At 43.4% G+C, this 15,698-nt stretch overlaps 1 protein-coding gene across 1 annotated transcript; it reads left to right on the forward strand.

Annotated features, from left to right (window-relative positions):
* The first annotated feature begins 2,426 nt into the window (after positions 1–2,426).
* Positions 2,427–10,699, forward strand: LOC104296911 (interstitial collagenase). Its single transcript, XM_009896772.2, has 10 exons — positions 2,427–2,531; positions 2,672–2,916; positions 3,696–3,844; positions 3,942–4,073; positions 5,811–5,972; positions 6,569–6,788; positions 8,409–8,542; positions 9,409–9,568; positions 10,376–10,479; positions 10,599–10,699. Exons 1-10 carry the CDS (start codon positions 2,427–2,429, stop codon positions 10,697–10,699), a joined length of 1,512 nt encoding a protein of 503 aa, XP_009895074.1.
* The last annotated feature ends 4,999 nt before the right edge of the window (positions 10,700–15,698 follow it).

Below are 15,698 nucleotides of genomic sequence, written 5' to 3' on the forward strand. Positions count from 1 at the left end.
CACACTGTACTCTATGAATGCAGTATGAGGTCCTGTTCCATGGCCAGCAGAGATAAACTTTTGTTTTGCAGATGCTGCCAGAAGGAGAGGTCCTGGCATCCTAACATCATGCCTGGCTGATGCCCTGCATCCCCATTCCCATTTGCAATGTCCCCACCCTCCCTTGTGCTGGCTCAGGTGTTCTTTTTACCCCTTAGGGAGTCACTGAAGTTGGTAACCCAGCAAATAACAGTCATCGGTGTGACTGGGATTGTTTTTCCTGGCTGCTTTCCTGTAGCTTCAGTCTTCTGAATTAGTTCATCAAAGGCACATTTGATATCAACAGGACACAAGGAAGAAGCAGAAGTACTGGCCAGGATGAGACAAACAGGAGCACCTCAGCACCACAGAAATGAACTGTTGGCAAAGCTGCCCTCATCCCTCTGCTGCCTTAGACATAAACATTTGTGCCACTTAACTCAGCAGTTCAGGGACATGGGCTCTGACCGGGGTCAAGCATGCAGTGTGACCCTGCTCCAGCTGGGCAGTTCAATTCCATTTACCTTTGGAAGAAGGCCATGCCTTTTCCCTAGGCCACTTTGCAGACTGCAGAGCTCAGCTCCTGTGGTGCTAGAGTTGGGTTTTTTGAAGTTTCTAATATGTTTGCTCTCACAGGAAGAGTGGTTTCTTTCCCCTGTTTTTCTCATGTTCAAAAAGAAGTAGATTATTTTTAGCTCATATTTCTGCTTTCAAACTTACATTTGGGCACTAAGTCAGCACAGGAGAATTCTGCTTCAAAAGATGGATGTCTCAGAAATGACAAGCAAGAAAAAGAGAACAGGAGTGACAGTGATTCTGCAAGCCCTGCATAAACTGCAGTGCAATATGTTCACAAAAGGGCATAAGAATAGACTTCTGGGAAATTGGGTATTTTGGAATCTACAGCTCAAATCTTTGCCATCTTCCATCTGACTGACAAGTATTAAACAGGGCCTGAAGACCTCTGCACCCCTAAAATGCCTGTAGCTGTCTAGGGCAATTTCTGCCATTTCTTCTTTAGTTGTGAAAATGCCATTAACTGATAGGCTCTGCAGACCAGGATATATGATCTGAGGTGCTCTACTGAGACCTTTACATTGTGGTGTGGGGATTGTCTGAGGCAAATGCAGGAGAAAAAGGGGATGCAGCCATAAACCTGTGACTATGCAGGACAGGAAGCAGCACAGGTGGTGGTTCTGTAACTGTGTTGAGATACCAGTTTGAAGAGAAGAGATAAATCAGTCATTTAATCAGCTATGCCACTAAAATTACCAGGAACAAGGTGGTCTAAAGAGCATGCTAAGGATCTGAATACAGAATACAGAATTAACCAGGTTGAAAAAGACCTCTGAGATCATCAAGTCCAATATATCACCCAATACCATCTAATCAACTAAACCATGGCACTAAGAATAGGATAGGATAGGATAGGATAGGTTAGGTTAGGGTAGGGTAGGATAGGATAGGATAGGATAGGATAGGATAGGATAGGATAGGATAGGATAGGATAGGATAGGATAGGATAGACCAGACCAGGTTGGAAAAGACCACTGAGATAATTGAGTCCAACCTATCATCCAACACCATCTAATCAACTAAACCATGGCACTAAGTGCCTCATCCAGTCTCCTCCTAAACACCTCCAGTGATGGTGACTCCACCACCTCCTTGGGCAGCACATTCCAATGGCAAATCACTCTTTCTGTGACAAATTTCTTCCTAGCATCCAGCCTAAACCTCCCCTGGCACAGCTTGAGACTGTGTCTTCTTGCTCTGTCAGAGATTGTCTGGGAGAAGAGACCTGGCTACAACCTCCCTTCAGATAGTTGTAGACTGCAATAAGGTCTCCCCTGAGCCTCCTTTTGTCCAGGCTAAGCCACCCCAGCTCTCTCAGCCTCTCCTCACAGGGCTTGTGCTCCAAACCCCTCACCAGCTTTGCTGCCTGCACACTGAGGAAACTGAGGGGCAGTTTCTGGAGGTCTCTTATCGTGTGCTAGAAGGACTTACAGATTGTTGTCCCTCACAAAGAGCCGGATCGCTTTAGCACCTCTGAAAAATGAGGAGGCTTTTGTCCAGATGACTGATGGTAGATTTAGATACTTGTGAGTTTAAAATACTGGTCCAGTTTTGGAATGAATCTTCTAAAAAATTAAAATACTGGCCACTACTATGATTGTGAAATCAGGGGGTTTCGGGCAAGGTAAACGGTCATGTGCTAACTTGCTGCTAAAACGAAATTTGTTTTCTCTCTCTCTGTGGGAAATCAGAGGATGTTATAAAGTGAGTCATGCAGTTATTGACTTTAGCAAGCACACAACTGATATAAATAGAGAAACACTAGAAAGCCTTGAACAGAAGAAGAGATTGAGAGGTCTTCTAGCAAGGAGCTGATAGAACAGGGAGGCAGGATGAAGACAAAGACCATACTTTTCCTTGGGTTACTGTATGTTGCATGCTCTTGTGCTTTCCCAGTGGTGCCAGAAAAAGACAAAGAAGAAGTGCAGTTTGCTAAGGTAAGGACTACAGAGAGAAGTTAAGAAACAATTTATTGAGGAAGGGAAGGTGGTGATGTGCAATGTTTTATTAATAACTCACTGCCTTTAAAAGAAAAGGGCGCTTGGGTACTAAACTGTTGCATTTTCTTCCCTACCAGAAATACCTGGAGAATTTTTATGATTTCAAAGAAGAGAAAAGTTCACTTTTTAAATCAAAGGGTCTTAATCACATGGCTGATAAAATCAGACAAATGCAGTCGTTCTTTGGGCTAGAAGTGACTGGGGAGCTGAATCCTAAGACGCTGGAGATGATGAAGCAGCCTAGATGTGGCATTCCAGATGTCCGTTCATACAGCACCTTCCCACTGAGCCCTAGGTGGAACAAAGAAGATGTGACATATCGGTAACTATATTAGAACATGTTTCTCTGTACAGCACTGGGAAGATTTGTGAATGCCAGGTAGCAGCAATGCCAGCACATTCTTGTATTTCTCCACACAAAAGGGAGGTTGTAGACAGGCAGACGTTGGTCTCTTCTCCCAGGCAGCCAGTACCAGAACAAGAGGACACAGTCTCAGGCTGCACCAGGGGAAGTTTAGGTTGGATGTGAGGAAGAAGTTCTATACAGAGAGAGTGATTGCCCATTGGAATGGGCTGCCCGGGAAGGTGGTGGAGTTGCCATCATTGGAGCTTTTCAGGAGAAGACTTGATGGGGTGCTTGGTGCCATGGGTTAGTTGTTTAGGTGGGTTGGATTTGTTGATGGGTTGAACGCGATGATCTTGAAGGTCTCTTCCACCCTGCTTTATTCTATGTATTCTAAGAGACCCATTCAGGATGAAAGGGCCATTTAATGTGGGGACTGCTGACTTCACTATTCCCTGTGCTTTAGGCTTCCAATCAGTGATGAAAATACCAAAAGAGGAGTTTACATTAGCTAGTTGACAACCTACTAGGCAATACACTCAGTGTGTAGAAGGGATACAGTTAGGATAGTTAGTATCTCCAAAAGATGTGAAAGAAAACTGTGAAAATTTCCCTTATGTAAGCAAATAATCTGAAAATAAACAACTTGGGAAACATAAATAGTGATAACCACAGAATAAAATTATTTGACCTTGATACTATGTAGGCTACACACCTGTAATCTGCTTGCTTTTGATGACTTACTTCTTATTTCACAGGATTTTGAACTACACTCCAGACATGCTACAAGCTGATGTAGAGGAAGCAATCGCAAAAGCCTTCCAGCTGTGGAGCAGTGTCACTCCTTTGAGATTCACCAGGCTCTACAGTGGTCAAGCAGATATAATGATCTCCTTTGCATCTGGATGTAAGGGGACTCCCTTGTAACTTTTCTCTTGCAGAGATGCAGAAATGCAGCAATTTCCTACACCACCACACCCCTTTTTTTTTTTCTTTCTTTCCAGTTCATGGTGATTTCTATTCCTTTGATGGTCCAGGAGGAACTCTGGCTCATGCCTATCCCCCAGGTAGAGAGATAGGAGGAGATGCTCACTTTGATGAAGATGAAAACTGGACCAAATTTACTACTTATAATGGTAGGTATCCTTAAACATTGCATTGTCTGTTTCTTGTTAGTCAGTGTTGTCTTGAAGACACTGTAATGTCACAGATCCCATGGCAGTAGTTCCAGTATTCACTCAGATGCAAAATTTCAGTGTAATTTAGTAAAATTGTTCTAAAATTATTCCAAGGGGCAATGGATATAAACCACAGCATAGGAGGTTTCACCTCAACATGAGGAGGAACTTCTTTGCTGTGAGGGTCACAGAGCAGGCTCCCCAGAGAGATTGTGGAGTCTCCTTCTCTGGAGACTTTCAATACCCATCTGGATGCATTCCTGTATGACCTGAACTAGGTTCTCTGGTTCTGCTCAGGCATGGGGGTTGGACTCAATGATCTCCAGAGATCTCTTCCAATCCCTAACATGCTGTGATCCTGTGCATATTTTGGGCTACAGTTCTGTCAGTCTCCTGTAGCTAATGCACAGCCTGCAGTGAAAGAAATCAGATTAGCATGAAACAGCAATACTGGGTAATAATGACATTGTAAAGCAGGGAATTGTCATCCTCAGGTAATGACCTTGGAAGATGAAATATTGAGATTTTGCTATTTGTTTGTTGGTTTGGTTTTGTTAATTCAAATCTTTAGCTTCTTGAAAGGAAAAAGATTAATCTTGAGTAAATAAAATTAAATATAGCAGTGACATGTTCTGGTGTGCAGCAATATCCAGAGATGGTGTTACCTGCTACTGGTCTTTGTGAAGTAGTTACCAAGTGAATTCCATGTCATTTATAATTCCCAAAATCTGACCAGATGACTGAAATGTTCTCACCCAGTTTTCATTTGTTGTTGATATGAAAGAAACATAGAATAGAATAGAATAGAATAGAATAGAATAGAATAGAATAGAATAGAATAGAATAGAATAGAATAGAATAGAATAGAATAGAATAGAATAGAAATTAACCAGGTTGGAAAAGACCTTCAAGATCATCAGGTCCAACCTACCACTCAACACCGTCTAATCAACTAAACCAAAATTCTGCAACAGAACTGTGTTCAGTTCTGGGCCCCTCAGTTTAAGAAGGACATTGAGACATTTGAACATGTCCAGAGAAGGGCAGCAAGGCTGGTGAGAGGTCTCAAGCACAAGCCCTATGAGGAGAGGCTGAGGGAGCTGGGGTTGTTTAGCCCAGAGAAAAGGAGGCTCAGGGGAGAACTTGCTGCTCTCTACAACTACCTGAAGGGAGCTTGTAGCCAGGAGGGAGTTGGTCTCTTCTCCCAGGCAACCAGCACCAGAACAAGAGGACACAGTCTCAACCTGCACCAGGGGAAGTTTAGGCTTGAGGTGAGGAGAAAGTTCTTCACAGAGAGAGTTGATTGGCCATTACAATGTGTTGCCCAGGGAGGTGGTGGAGTCACCATCCCTGGAGGTGTTCAAGAGGGGATTGGATGTGGCACTTGAAGCCATGGTTTAGTTAGTCATGAAGTGTTGGGTAATAGGTTGGACTTGATGATCTCAAAGGTCTTTTCCAACCTTATTAATTCTATAGTTCTATGATTCTATGAGTAAAAACTGTGAGAAATAAATGTATATAGTTCAAAACTCATTTCTCCTCCAGGATGCCAGAGAAGTTCTTACTTAGGACATAGATTTGCTGTTTTATTAAGATGCTGAATGATATATTATACATGAGAGGATTGCACTTGTATTCCACTGTCATAAAGGAGCTTGATTTAGTGTGTGTTCTTTGTGTTGGACTCTTTTTTAGGATACAACTTGTTTCTTGTTGCTGCTCATGAGTTAGGCCACTCACTGGGTCTTGGTCATTCCAATGTCTTTGGTGCTTTGATGTATCCTATATATATGGCCAGGGATACAAGGGACTACAGGCTTCCTCAGGATGACATTGATGGCATTCAGGCTCTCTATGGTAAGCAAGAAGCATAATTTTTGGTGGACAATGGATAAATGTTTTATAACACATTTGAGACACAGCTAAAATGCACTGAACTTTCTACTGCAAGAAGGATATTGATGTTTAATTTCCTGATATTATTTAGGGCAAATCTCTTGGTTTGTTTATGGCCAAGAGTCTACATCTGCAGAGTAGAATCTGTGGGCTGTATCCATACTAGTGAGTCAAAAGGTCCAAGAGCCTTTCTCTAGTGATACCAGAGGAACATCTCATGTCTGTAGTATTAAACTCTTCTATCTTCCATAAAAGTGTTCACATCACAACCATCTTTTGGAAATGATATTTGCTCTGTGTTAACATTTGAGCACATACTGTTTGAGAGACCAATGGCTTGTCAAGGCAAAACAGTGCCAGAGACCATTTTAACAGTCAGCAGCACAGGTAGCTAAGTTAAACTGCTCAGAAACTTTCCATGGCATTAATTTACTAGCTGAATTTTCACCTTAAGAAGCCTGCACATTTATCTCCATATCAGTATCCAGCTCCTGAAGCTCTACAACATGAACCACTCTAATTCATCTTCCAATTCTACACTTACTTATTTCCCAAAGGACACCCCAAGGAATCTCCTGCACTTCCAACAAAGGCTTTTCCCCCACAAGATCCAACTGAAATGACACCTGCAGAAGCAACAACTGAAATTCCACCCTGGGAAGAACCAACAGAAACAACACCCTCCAGAACCCCTGTAAGGCCACATGACTGCGACCCTCATTTGACTTTTGATGCTATCACCACTCTCCGTGGGGAAACGCTGTTCTTCAAAGGGAGGTAAGTTCTTTCATTCCTAGCACCACCCTTTGGTGTGTTCAAGGAGTTTATCTTTCCTTGGTTACAAAGGAAGACATTTCTTTCTAAAAATATTAAGGCAATTTTACTACATCTGACTAGCCCAGCTGGGCTGAGGGGGTAAGATGCTTTACTGACAGGGAGTAAAAGATTGTAATGATACTTTATCACCTATGTCTGTTAAAGCTTCAAGGCCAAGTGTCAGCCTGCAGCTGTATCGCGTGCAGCACTGTTCTTTTCACACTATCCTGCATGTGGGTCAGAGAGCTATGGAAAATGTCCTTGATGACCTTTTGGTGGCCCTCTGGCCTAGGAGTCCACACTGCACTGCTGCCCAGTAATGTCTGTAGGGAGGCCCTGCTATACAGGTGTCCACTTTGGGGCACTCTCTGACTACTGAGTAGTGTATTGTTGGCTGGGCACATCTGCCCTGACAAAGGAGAAGAGCATGCCAGGCCCAGGCTTTCACCCACTACTTGAGCTGATAATGGGCTTTGGTTGAACAAGCTTCCTTTGACGATGTGAGTCTGATTTCCCTTCTAAAATACATGATTAAGAATCGTAGCTTAAAAATGTAATAATTTTTAGGAAAAGGTCATAAGGCAGGAGCAACTCTTCCTTAAACTGAATTTTAACACGTCTCTCAAGAATGGTCATCAGTAATCAAACTGAAATTCAGAGCACAGATGTGTCTACCTGCATGGCATATGGTGAAGAGAAAGTTTCAGTTGTCAGCACCACCCACACATCACATTTAGAATAGAATAGAATAGAGTAGAATAGAATAGAATAGAATAGAATTGAATTGAATTGAATTGAATTGAATTGAATTGAATTGAATTGACCAGGTTAGAAAAGACCTTTGAGACCTTGAAGTCCAACCTATCACCCAACACCATCTAATCAACTAAACCATGGCACTAAGTGCCCCATCCAGTCTCTTCTTAAACACTTCCAGTGATAGTGACTCCACCACCTCCATGGGCAGCACATTCCAATGGCCAATCATTCTTTCTGTGAAGAACTTCTAACATCCAGCCTAAACCTCCCCTGGCACAGCTTGAGACTGTGTCCTCTTGCTCTGGTGCTGGTTGCCTGGGAGAAGAGACCAACTCCCACCTGGCTACAACCTCCCCTCAGGTAGTTGTAGACTGCAATAAAGTGTCCCCTGAGCCTCCTCTTCTCCAGGCTGAGCAAGCAGGTTAGGCATGTCTTGGGCAAACATGTCTTGGGCAAACCATCAGTATGCCAGTGGGGAGCTCTACAGGGCCACCAGCTCTAAGTCCCCCTACCTGAGCTGAGGATTTGAACAAGATGACTTCCAGAGATCCCTTCCAATGTCAACAATTCTGTCACCTCAGATCAACCCACAGTAAAGGGCAAATGTCTATGAGAAGGGCAAAGTGAGAGCAGGGCCAAGTGGAACATTGCATCCTGTATACTGTATACTGTGATACTGTGATCCTTAGAGGGGTGATATCTCTTCCTCAGCGGGACAATTGGCTCCAGCACGCAGAGAGTAGGAACTAAAGTCCATTTCTAGGCTCCTGGGTCTGTAGTGAAACACAAAAAGCAAACCACTGGTGCTTTCATTTCTGTCAGCTACGTCTGGCGCAAGAGTCCGTATTTCTCAGAGATTGAGCATGACACCATCTCTTCATTCTGGCCATCCCTGGCTGCTGGCTTTGATGCTGCCTATGAGGTTGACAAGAGGGACCGAGTGCTGTTTTTTAAAGGTACTTCTCTTACATTTCCATCCATCCTTTTCATGAATGAATAACTTTATAGGAGTACTACTAATGTGATGTAATAATAGTAGGAGTAATATTACACTGATTCTAATACTACTAGATGATGTTCTTAGCATTTAAACTTAACTTTGAAGATGCTGTTACTGCCATTAACTAATACTGCTTTACAACAGCCCTGTACAATATGCTGTTATCATAGAATCATCATAGAATGGCATAGGTTGGAAGGGACCTTAGATATCAACTACTCCAATCTCCCTGCTATGAGCAGGGATGCCTCCCAACTACACTCAGCTGCACAAGGCCTCATCCAGCCTGGCCTTGAACACCTTCAGGAAGGAGGCATCCACAGCCTTCCTGGGCAGCCTATTCCAGAGTCCCACTACCCTTGTACTGATTAATTTCTTCCTAAGATCCAGTCTAAACCTACTCTCTCTCACCTTAAAACCATTCCCCCTTGTCTTATTGTTGGACACCCTTATGAAAAGTCCATCTCCAGACTTCCTGTAGGATCCCTTCCTCTTCTTTTGTCAGTGAGAGAGAAGATAGCACAGACAAAAGTGAATGCCTATGTTATTTAAATACATTGTTTAAAGGTGCCAAACACACTTAGAAATATGGTGAGTTTTAACTACTGAGTATACAACACTGTAGCTACTATAAGTAATGGAGGATCCAACAGCTCTGAAATATTCAACATGATTTGTGCCCTGAATGTATGTGCTATTTGGTGCCAGCTAAATGTAGGTGCTGTTTGGTGCCATTTACCATACAGAAAGCTCTGGGGCTGTGACGAAAAGGAGCTCAGCCTCCCCAGGAGTCACTACTAACTTTTTCTGGGTTTCCTGCAGATGACCACTACTGGGCTGTCAGTGGCTACAGCATAGAGCCAGGCTTCCCTAAGCCTATTCAGAACCTGGGCTTCCCCACCAGTGTCAGGAAAATTGATGCAGCTGTTCATGATGAAAGTACCAAGAAAACCTATTTCTTTGTAGGCAACAAGTACTGGAGGTAAGGTTCACTCCTCTTTTGTACAGCAGATAACAAAAATACCTTTTAAAATGAAAATGCATTTTAATACTTGTGTTCTAAGTTCATGGTCCCTTCTTGTTATCCTTCTCAGATAGTACAAACCTGAATCTCAGGGAAAATTGCTCATTTGTTTTCATAGAACAAAGTCTGTGACACCTGAGATAAAGACATCACCCATTTACTCTTCCCAGTCTCTGTGATTAACAGCCAAAAGGGCTTTATTTATTCATTAGGAAGCATGAACTTAGTATAAAGCAATAATGCAAGCAGACTTTATCATCATGTCATATATTCACTCAGTAGCTATTAAGGGGCAGAAGTGCTCTCTGAAATTTGTAAATAAGAAATCTATCAAAACAGCCATGGAAGGAGAATAAATATTTACTTCTTAAGAACCAGTCCAGCTAAACAGTAATGTTAGCCCTAACAATTAATCTGTAATAATAGCTGGGAAAAGTTTACATTCCACTCATGGAGTCACTTCATAGATTGGATGCTGTAAGACTGAAATAGTCAGCTTGAATAATTATTTTAAGTTTATTGCTGAGTATAAGTATTATCAATCTCAGAGAATGGGGGAGACTATTTAGTCTAAAGTTGTGAAACCAGTGTTGCACAGGCCGCTAACTATGTAAATATTCACACAGCCAAGATTCCAACAGATCATGGATGCTTGCTGGTAGTGGATTTTCAGCTCAGGGCAGGCTTATTTGGTAAAAATTCCACCTGGTTTGACCTTGACCCTCACATGTTTGCTTCTTGTTTTGATGCAACCTCTTTCTTCAGTTTCAATGAAAATACTCAGTCAATGGAAAGGGGATATCCAAGAAAAATAGCTGCTGACTTCCAAGGCATTGGCCACACCGTTGATGCTGCCCTCCAGAAAAATGGTAAATAAATGTAAATGCAATTTCAAACAAAGCAAGAGAAAAAAAACAAAGCAAGAGAAGAATAAAAAGAAGGCATATGTTTCAAATATATATGAAATGTTCTGTCCTTCCAATTCTAGGGCTTTTCTACTTCTTCCATGGAGCAAATCAGTATGAGGTGGACATGAAGAACAAGAAACTCATCCGTACCATGAAGAGCAACAGCTGGTTCAACTGCTAGAAACATTAACTGATGCTGCAGGGCTGTGTTTGTACCAGAAGTATTTTCTCATGTTCTTTGGTTATAAATAGTATCATTCACCTGTTATTGTGCAGCTGACATGGTAGCCCTTAACCATTTTAACTTAAAGCCTTAAAAATGTAAAACTTACTGTACAGTTTTAATTTATTTTCTTTTTCCAAGTATTTATTAACCAAGCTTGTTTTGAATAATAAAGTACAAAATAGCAGTATTGGTGTGTTCTGCTTCAGTCCACTGGAGGCAAAGCATCTGCTGTAAGCACACGAGAGCCTGAATGGCACCAGAAACCCGCCACCGTTTTTAAGAGGGCTGTTTGAGGGGAAGCTACAGAGAAGCAGAAGGAGGTGGGCAGTCTAGACATGCAATAAAAATGTTAGCTGGGAAACAGAGGAGGGAAATGAAGACACTCAGGAGCAGTGTGAGGCAAGCAGAAGAGGTAGAAGATCCTATGCAATGCTGTGAAAAGGGCTGTGGAAAGACTGGCAGCTGTAGCCTCACCTGCCATGGCCCCACTCCATGAGGACAGAGAGGTCAGGGCAGAGATGGGATGGGGGGGAGTGCCTGCTGGTAGATGGACAACATGGCAATGGGCTGAGAGGACTTGTGCTCAGTGTTTTTGTGGAAGGTTTTGGTTATCAGAGTGTTTGGTACAGCAAGACAGGTGTGACTGGAGAGAAAGGTAAGTGTATAGTGTGGGGCTGGAGGCAGCATGCAGGCATGGTGAGAAGTGATGCAGTCATAGGATCCTAGGGAGAAAAGGGGTTACTCCTGCTAAGCTGTGACCATGTGCCATGGGAATGGAGTCATGGCTGATGGTCCAGCTTGCAACACTGGACATGAAATCGCTGACAAGAACCACTTCCCAGAGCAAACTAGTCAAAGTGATAAGAAAACCCCTCAGATTTTCATGTAACTACTGAAGACAAATCCTCCACAGGAGGAGTGGTGAGACACAGTCAAAAGCACCTGTCCCTCTTCTGGCCACCTTATTTGGGTTCCACTCAGTCACTGGTCATGACTTAAACATGAGCAGGGATGTGCTGAAAGAAAAGCCTGGCTTCTCACTCTGACTTTACTTCAAGGTATTTGATTCCATCTCTCACAACACTGCCCTGATGATGTGATCGTACGAGGAACTCAATTCTTTCTCACTCTTCCTCTTTCTTTCATAGGACTGGCAAAAGCAGCAAGAGGGGATGGCTGAAGAAGACATTCTCCCAGCTACCACAGCTCAAATCCTATTAGGCAGCAGTGGGATTTGTTCCCAGTCCCCTGCAGAGTGTAGATCTCTCAGACATCTGGTCAAAACAACTACTAGCATCTGTCACACTGCCCATGGGGGCTAGAGGAAGCTATGTGTCTCTCAGCATATCTAAGATCTATTGTCCCACTTTCTTAGCAGACAAGACAGGCAGCTGAGATGCTACCATGTCTCATCTTGGAGAACCTCTTCTTTGCCATGTCCTGCTCCTCATGTGTGCTTGGTGCCATGCTAGATATGTATTGAGCACTGCTAAAGCAAGCCCTAAAACCAGCCTAGGTGAGAAAATGTGCCCTGAATCCCAGCAGGGCTTAAAAGTCAAGTTGAAACTGAACAGCTCAGCATTGCCAGAAGGGCAGTGGTGTACCACAATGAAGTCATGAACGGACAAGCAGATGAGCTCATTTGGCAGCAGTCCAAGCAGGGCAGAGACACAGTAAAGCTGGTGTTGCCCCAACATCTCCCAGTATCTTACTCAATAGCTTCTGTGTATACACAGACTGTCCAGAAGACACTTCAGCCCAAGGAGTTTAGATGCCTCCAGGGTTAGGCAGGGCACTTCTCGGTACTGATTGTACATCAATAACGGAGGTAAACCTCTTTGACTTTAAATGCGCCTAGACACTTTGATATCCTAACTAGATACCTTCTTGTATATGAAGGCTACCTAAGAAATTAGGCCTTTTGGCTCTGGTTGTTGGCTGAGACTTGAAAGTGGTTACAGAGGAAGATAAAAAACCTATCATCCCAGCAGTGGTGAAGCAGAAGACCAATGGTATTTACAATGGCTCACCTTAGCCACTGTATTAATTTATTTCTCTTACATAAGGCTGGTATCAGTTTTTAGTTTTGATCTCAAGGAAACAAGTTAAAATACTGCTCACCCTCCAAGTATTAATTAGCTAAAATTACTGCTAACTGAAAATATAATTCTATTTACTCATATGTGGAGGAGAATCCAGAAAGTGTCCTGCATTTTGATCTAACCTGAACCACAAAGGGACAACATGGCACAGATTTCACCTGGGCAAGGGGACTGGTGAAATGTGTTAAGCGTGGATGTATTTTACTATCTTACATTTTAGCAATGACAGAACATTACTTTTTCATTTGGGAAAAGCAATTAAATTCCTGCCAAGTGGTAAAATAGCACATGATTCAGGTGGGTCTGGAAACAGGAGTGCTGGAAGTGCCTGTCTACACTTAGTGGGAAAGGGAAGATTTATTGTAACCATGATTGTATTGTAACTCAAATGATTGCTGGAATTAAATTGAGTCGCTGGAACGTGTCCAGAGAACGGCAACAAAGCTGGGGAGGGGTTTGGAGCACAAGCCCTATGAGGAGAGGCTGAGGGAGCTGGGGTTGCTTAGCCTGGAGAAGAGGAGGCTCAGAGGAGACCTTATTGCTGTCTACAACTCCCTGAAGGGAGGTTGTAGCCAGGTGGGGGTTGATATCTTCTCCCAGGCAACCAGCACCAGAACAAGAGGACACAGTCTCAAGCTGTGCCAGGGGAGGTTTAGACTGGATGTTAGGAAGAAGTTCTTCCTAGAGGGAGTGATTGGCCATTGGAATGTGCTGCCCAGGGAGGTGGTGGAGTCACCATCACTGGAGGTGTTTAAAAAGAGACTGGATGGGATGCTTGGTGCCATGGTTTAGTTGATTAGATGGTGTTGGGTGATAGGTTGGATTTGATGATCTCAAAGGTCTTTTCCAACCTGGTCTGGTCTGGTCTGGTCTATTCTATTCTATTCTATTCTATTCCATTCCATTCCATTCTATTCCATTCCATTCTTCTATAGGCTTTTTGAATACTAGAAGAGAAAGTTGGTCCATAAACATAATTTCAACTAGTTACACTTTGTAAATATGAACCTTCCCTGGAGTCTGAGACCAGGCAAGCAAAACCAGAGATAAATGCACACACAAAAACCTGCACAACTGTTGTCCCAGACCTAGCCTCTTGCACATGAAAACTCAGGCTAAAATGTCTTAGCAATTTCCCTGAGAGTTTAATAGGATCCTTACAGAGCATTAGCTGTGTGAGCTTGTAATAATACCTACTACCACAAAAATGTCTGGAGCACAAGAAGTAACAAGAGTTTGGGTAGCATCTGCCCTTCCAGCACTACAGTCACATATATTGTGCACTTCTAAATGCTATGGCAAAGCAATAAGCTCTGGATCTGGACATCCAACAGTTCAGTTACTCACTCTGCCAATGGTTTGGTCTCACTTGCAGCAGCTGTCATGTGTTACTTTTTTGGAAGGAAATTAATGTGTTACACAGAACTCTCTGGAGATACTGCGACCAGGATCTTTTGCATTTCCTCTTGCTGGTCTGATTTTCAAGCTGGTTACTGCGTTTGCAGAGGAAATTTGGAAATACATGCCTAATGCTGCTCTCTGCACCCGAGATTTAAGATCTCCCTGGGCAGGTTTTGTGTCCCACTCACAGGGACAGACAACACTGCCAGAGGCAAGGAAAAAAACCAAAGAACTAAACTGCCAGGAAGCATTGAGTGCTCAGCACTGGAGTAAGGATGACCTGTGTCCAAGCCGACTGGGACAAGAGGGACCATGTCAGTGAATCAGCATTACCGTGCTGGAGACAGATGACTTATATAAAAGCCAGAACTAGGTCAAACACACATTTTTGAGGCTACATTAGCAGTATGACATTTTTGAGGCTACATTTGTGCAGCCAGGACTGAGGGTTTGCAGTGCAGCCAGGCAGGACATGCCAAAGGCGCTGAGTTAAGCACTGCTCATTGGCAGCACAGGGAAGCTGCAGTTTTGCAGCTCAGAAGCTTCCTGTGCACAGACCTACTCTCCCAGATTTTGGCCAGGGGTCCTACACTGCTACAAGAGTCCAGTCTGACCAAGACACTGAGGGTGCGTAAGGCAAAGAGTGCAACACTCTCAAGCTCCTTGTAATTAAGCCATTGCCATTTGCAGAACAAACCAACTTAATTACATCCTGAGGCTCTATGTGATGTTCTTTCACTTTTCTCTATACTACAGTATGCATTCATTTTTAGACATATAAACTGTGCATTATCATAGCATCAATAAGGTTGGAAAAGATAACCTTGACAAAGAAAGGGAGCAAATTCACAGTATCACAGTACATTAGGGGTTGGAAGGGACCTCCAGAGATCATTGAGTCCAACCCCTCAGCCAAAGCAGGATCACCTAGGGTAGTCCACACAGGAATGCATCCAGGTGGGCCCTGAATGTCTCCAGAGAAGGAGACTTCACAACCTCTCTGGGCAGCCTGTTCCAGTGCTCTGTCACCCTCACTGTAAGAAGCCTCATGCTGAGGCGAAACCTTCTATGTTCAAACTTGAACCTGTTGTTCCTTGTCATTATTCCACAACACCAAAAAGAGCTTGGCCTCATCCACTTGACACCCACCCCTCAGATATTGATACACATTGATGAGATCCCCTCTCAGTCTTCTCTTCTCATGACTAAACAGCCCCAGGGCTCTCAGTCTCTCTTCATAGGGGAGATGCTCAAGTCCCCTAATCATCATTGTGGCTCTCCATCGGATTCTCTCCAGCAGGTCCCTGTCTCTCTTGAACTGGGAAGCTCAAAATTGGATGCAGTATTCCAGGTGTAGTCTCACCAGAACAGAGCATAGGGGTAGAAGAACCTCCCTAAACCTGCTGGACAAATTTCTCTTGAATTTTAACCAGTGGTCTAACTAGTGCTGA

Source organism: Dryobates pubescens, chromosome 10, assembly GCF_014839835.1.
Source record: "Dryobates pubescens isolate bDryPub1 chromosome 10, bDryPub1.pri, whole genome shotgun sequence".
In the NCBI taxonomy this organism is placed as follows: Eukaryota; Metazoa; Chordata; class Aves; order Piciformes; family Picidae; genus Dryobates; species Dryobates pubescens.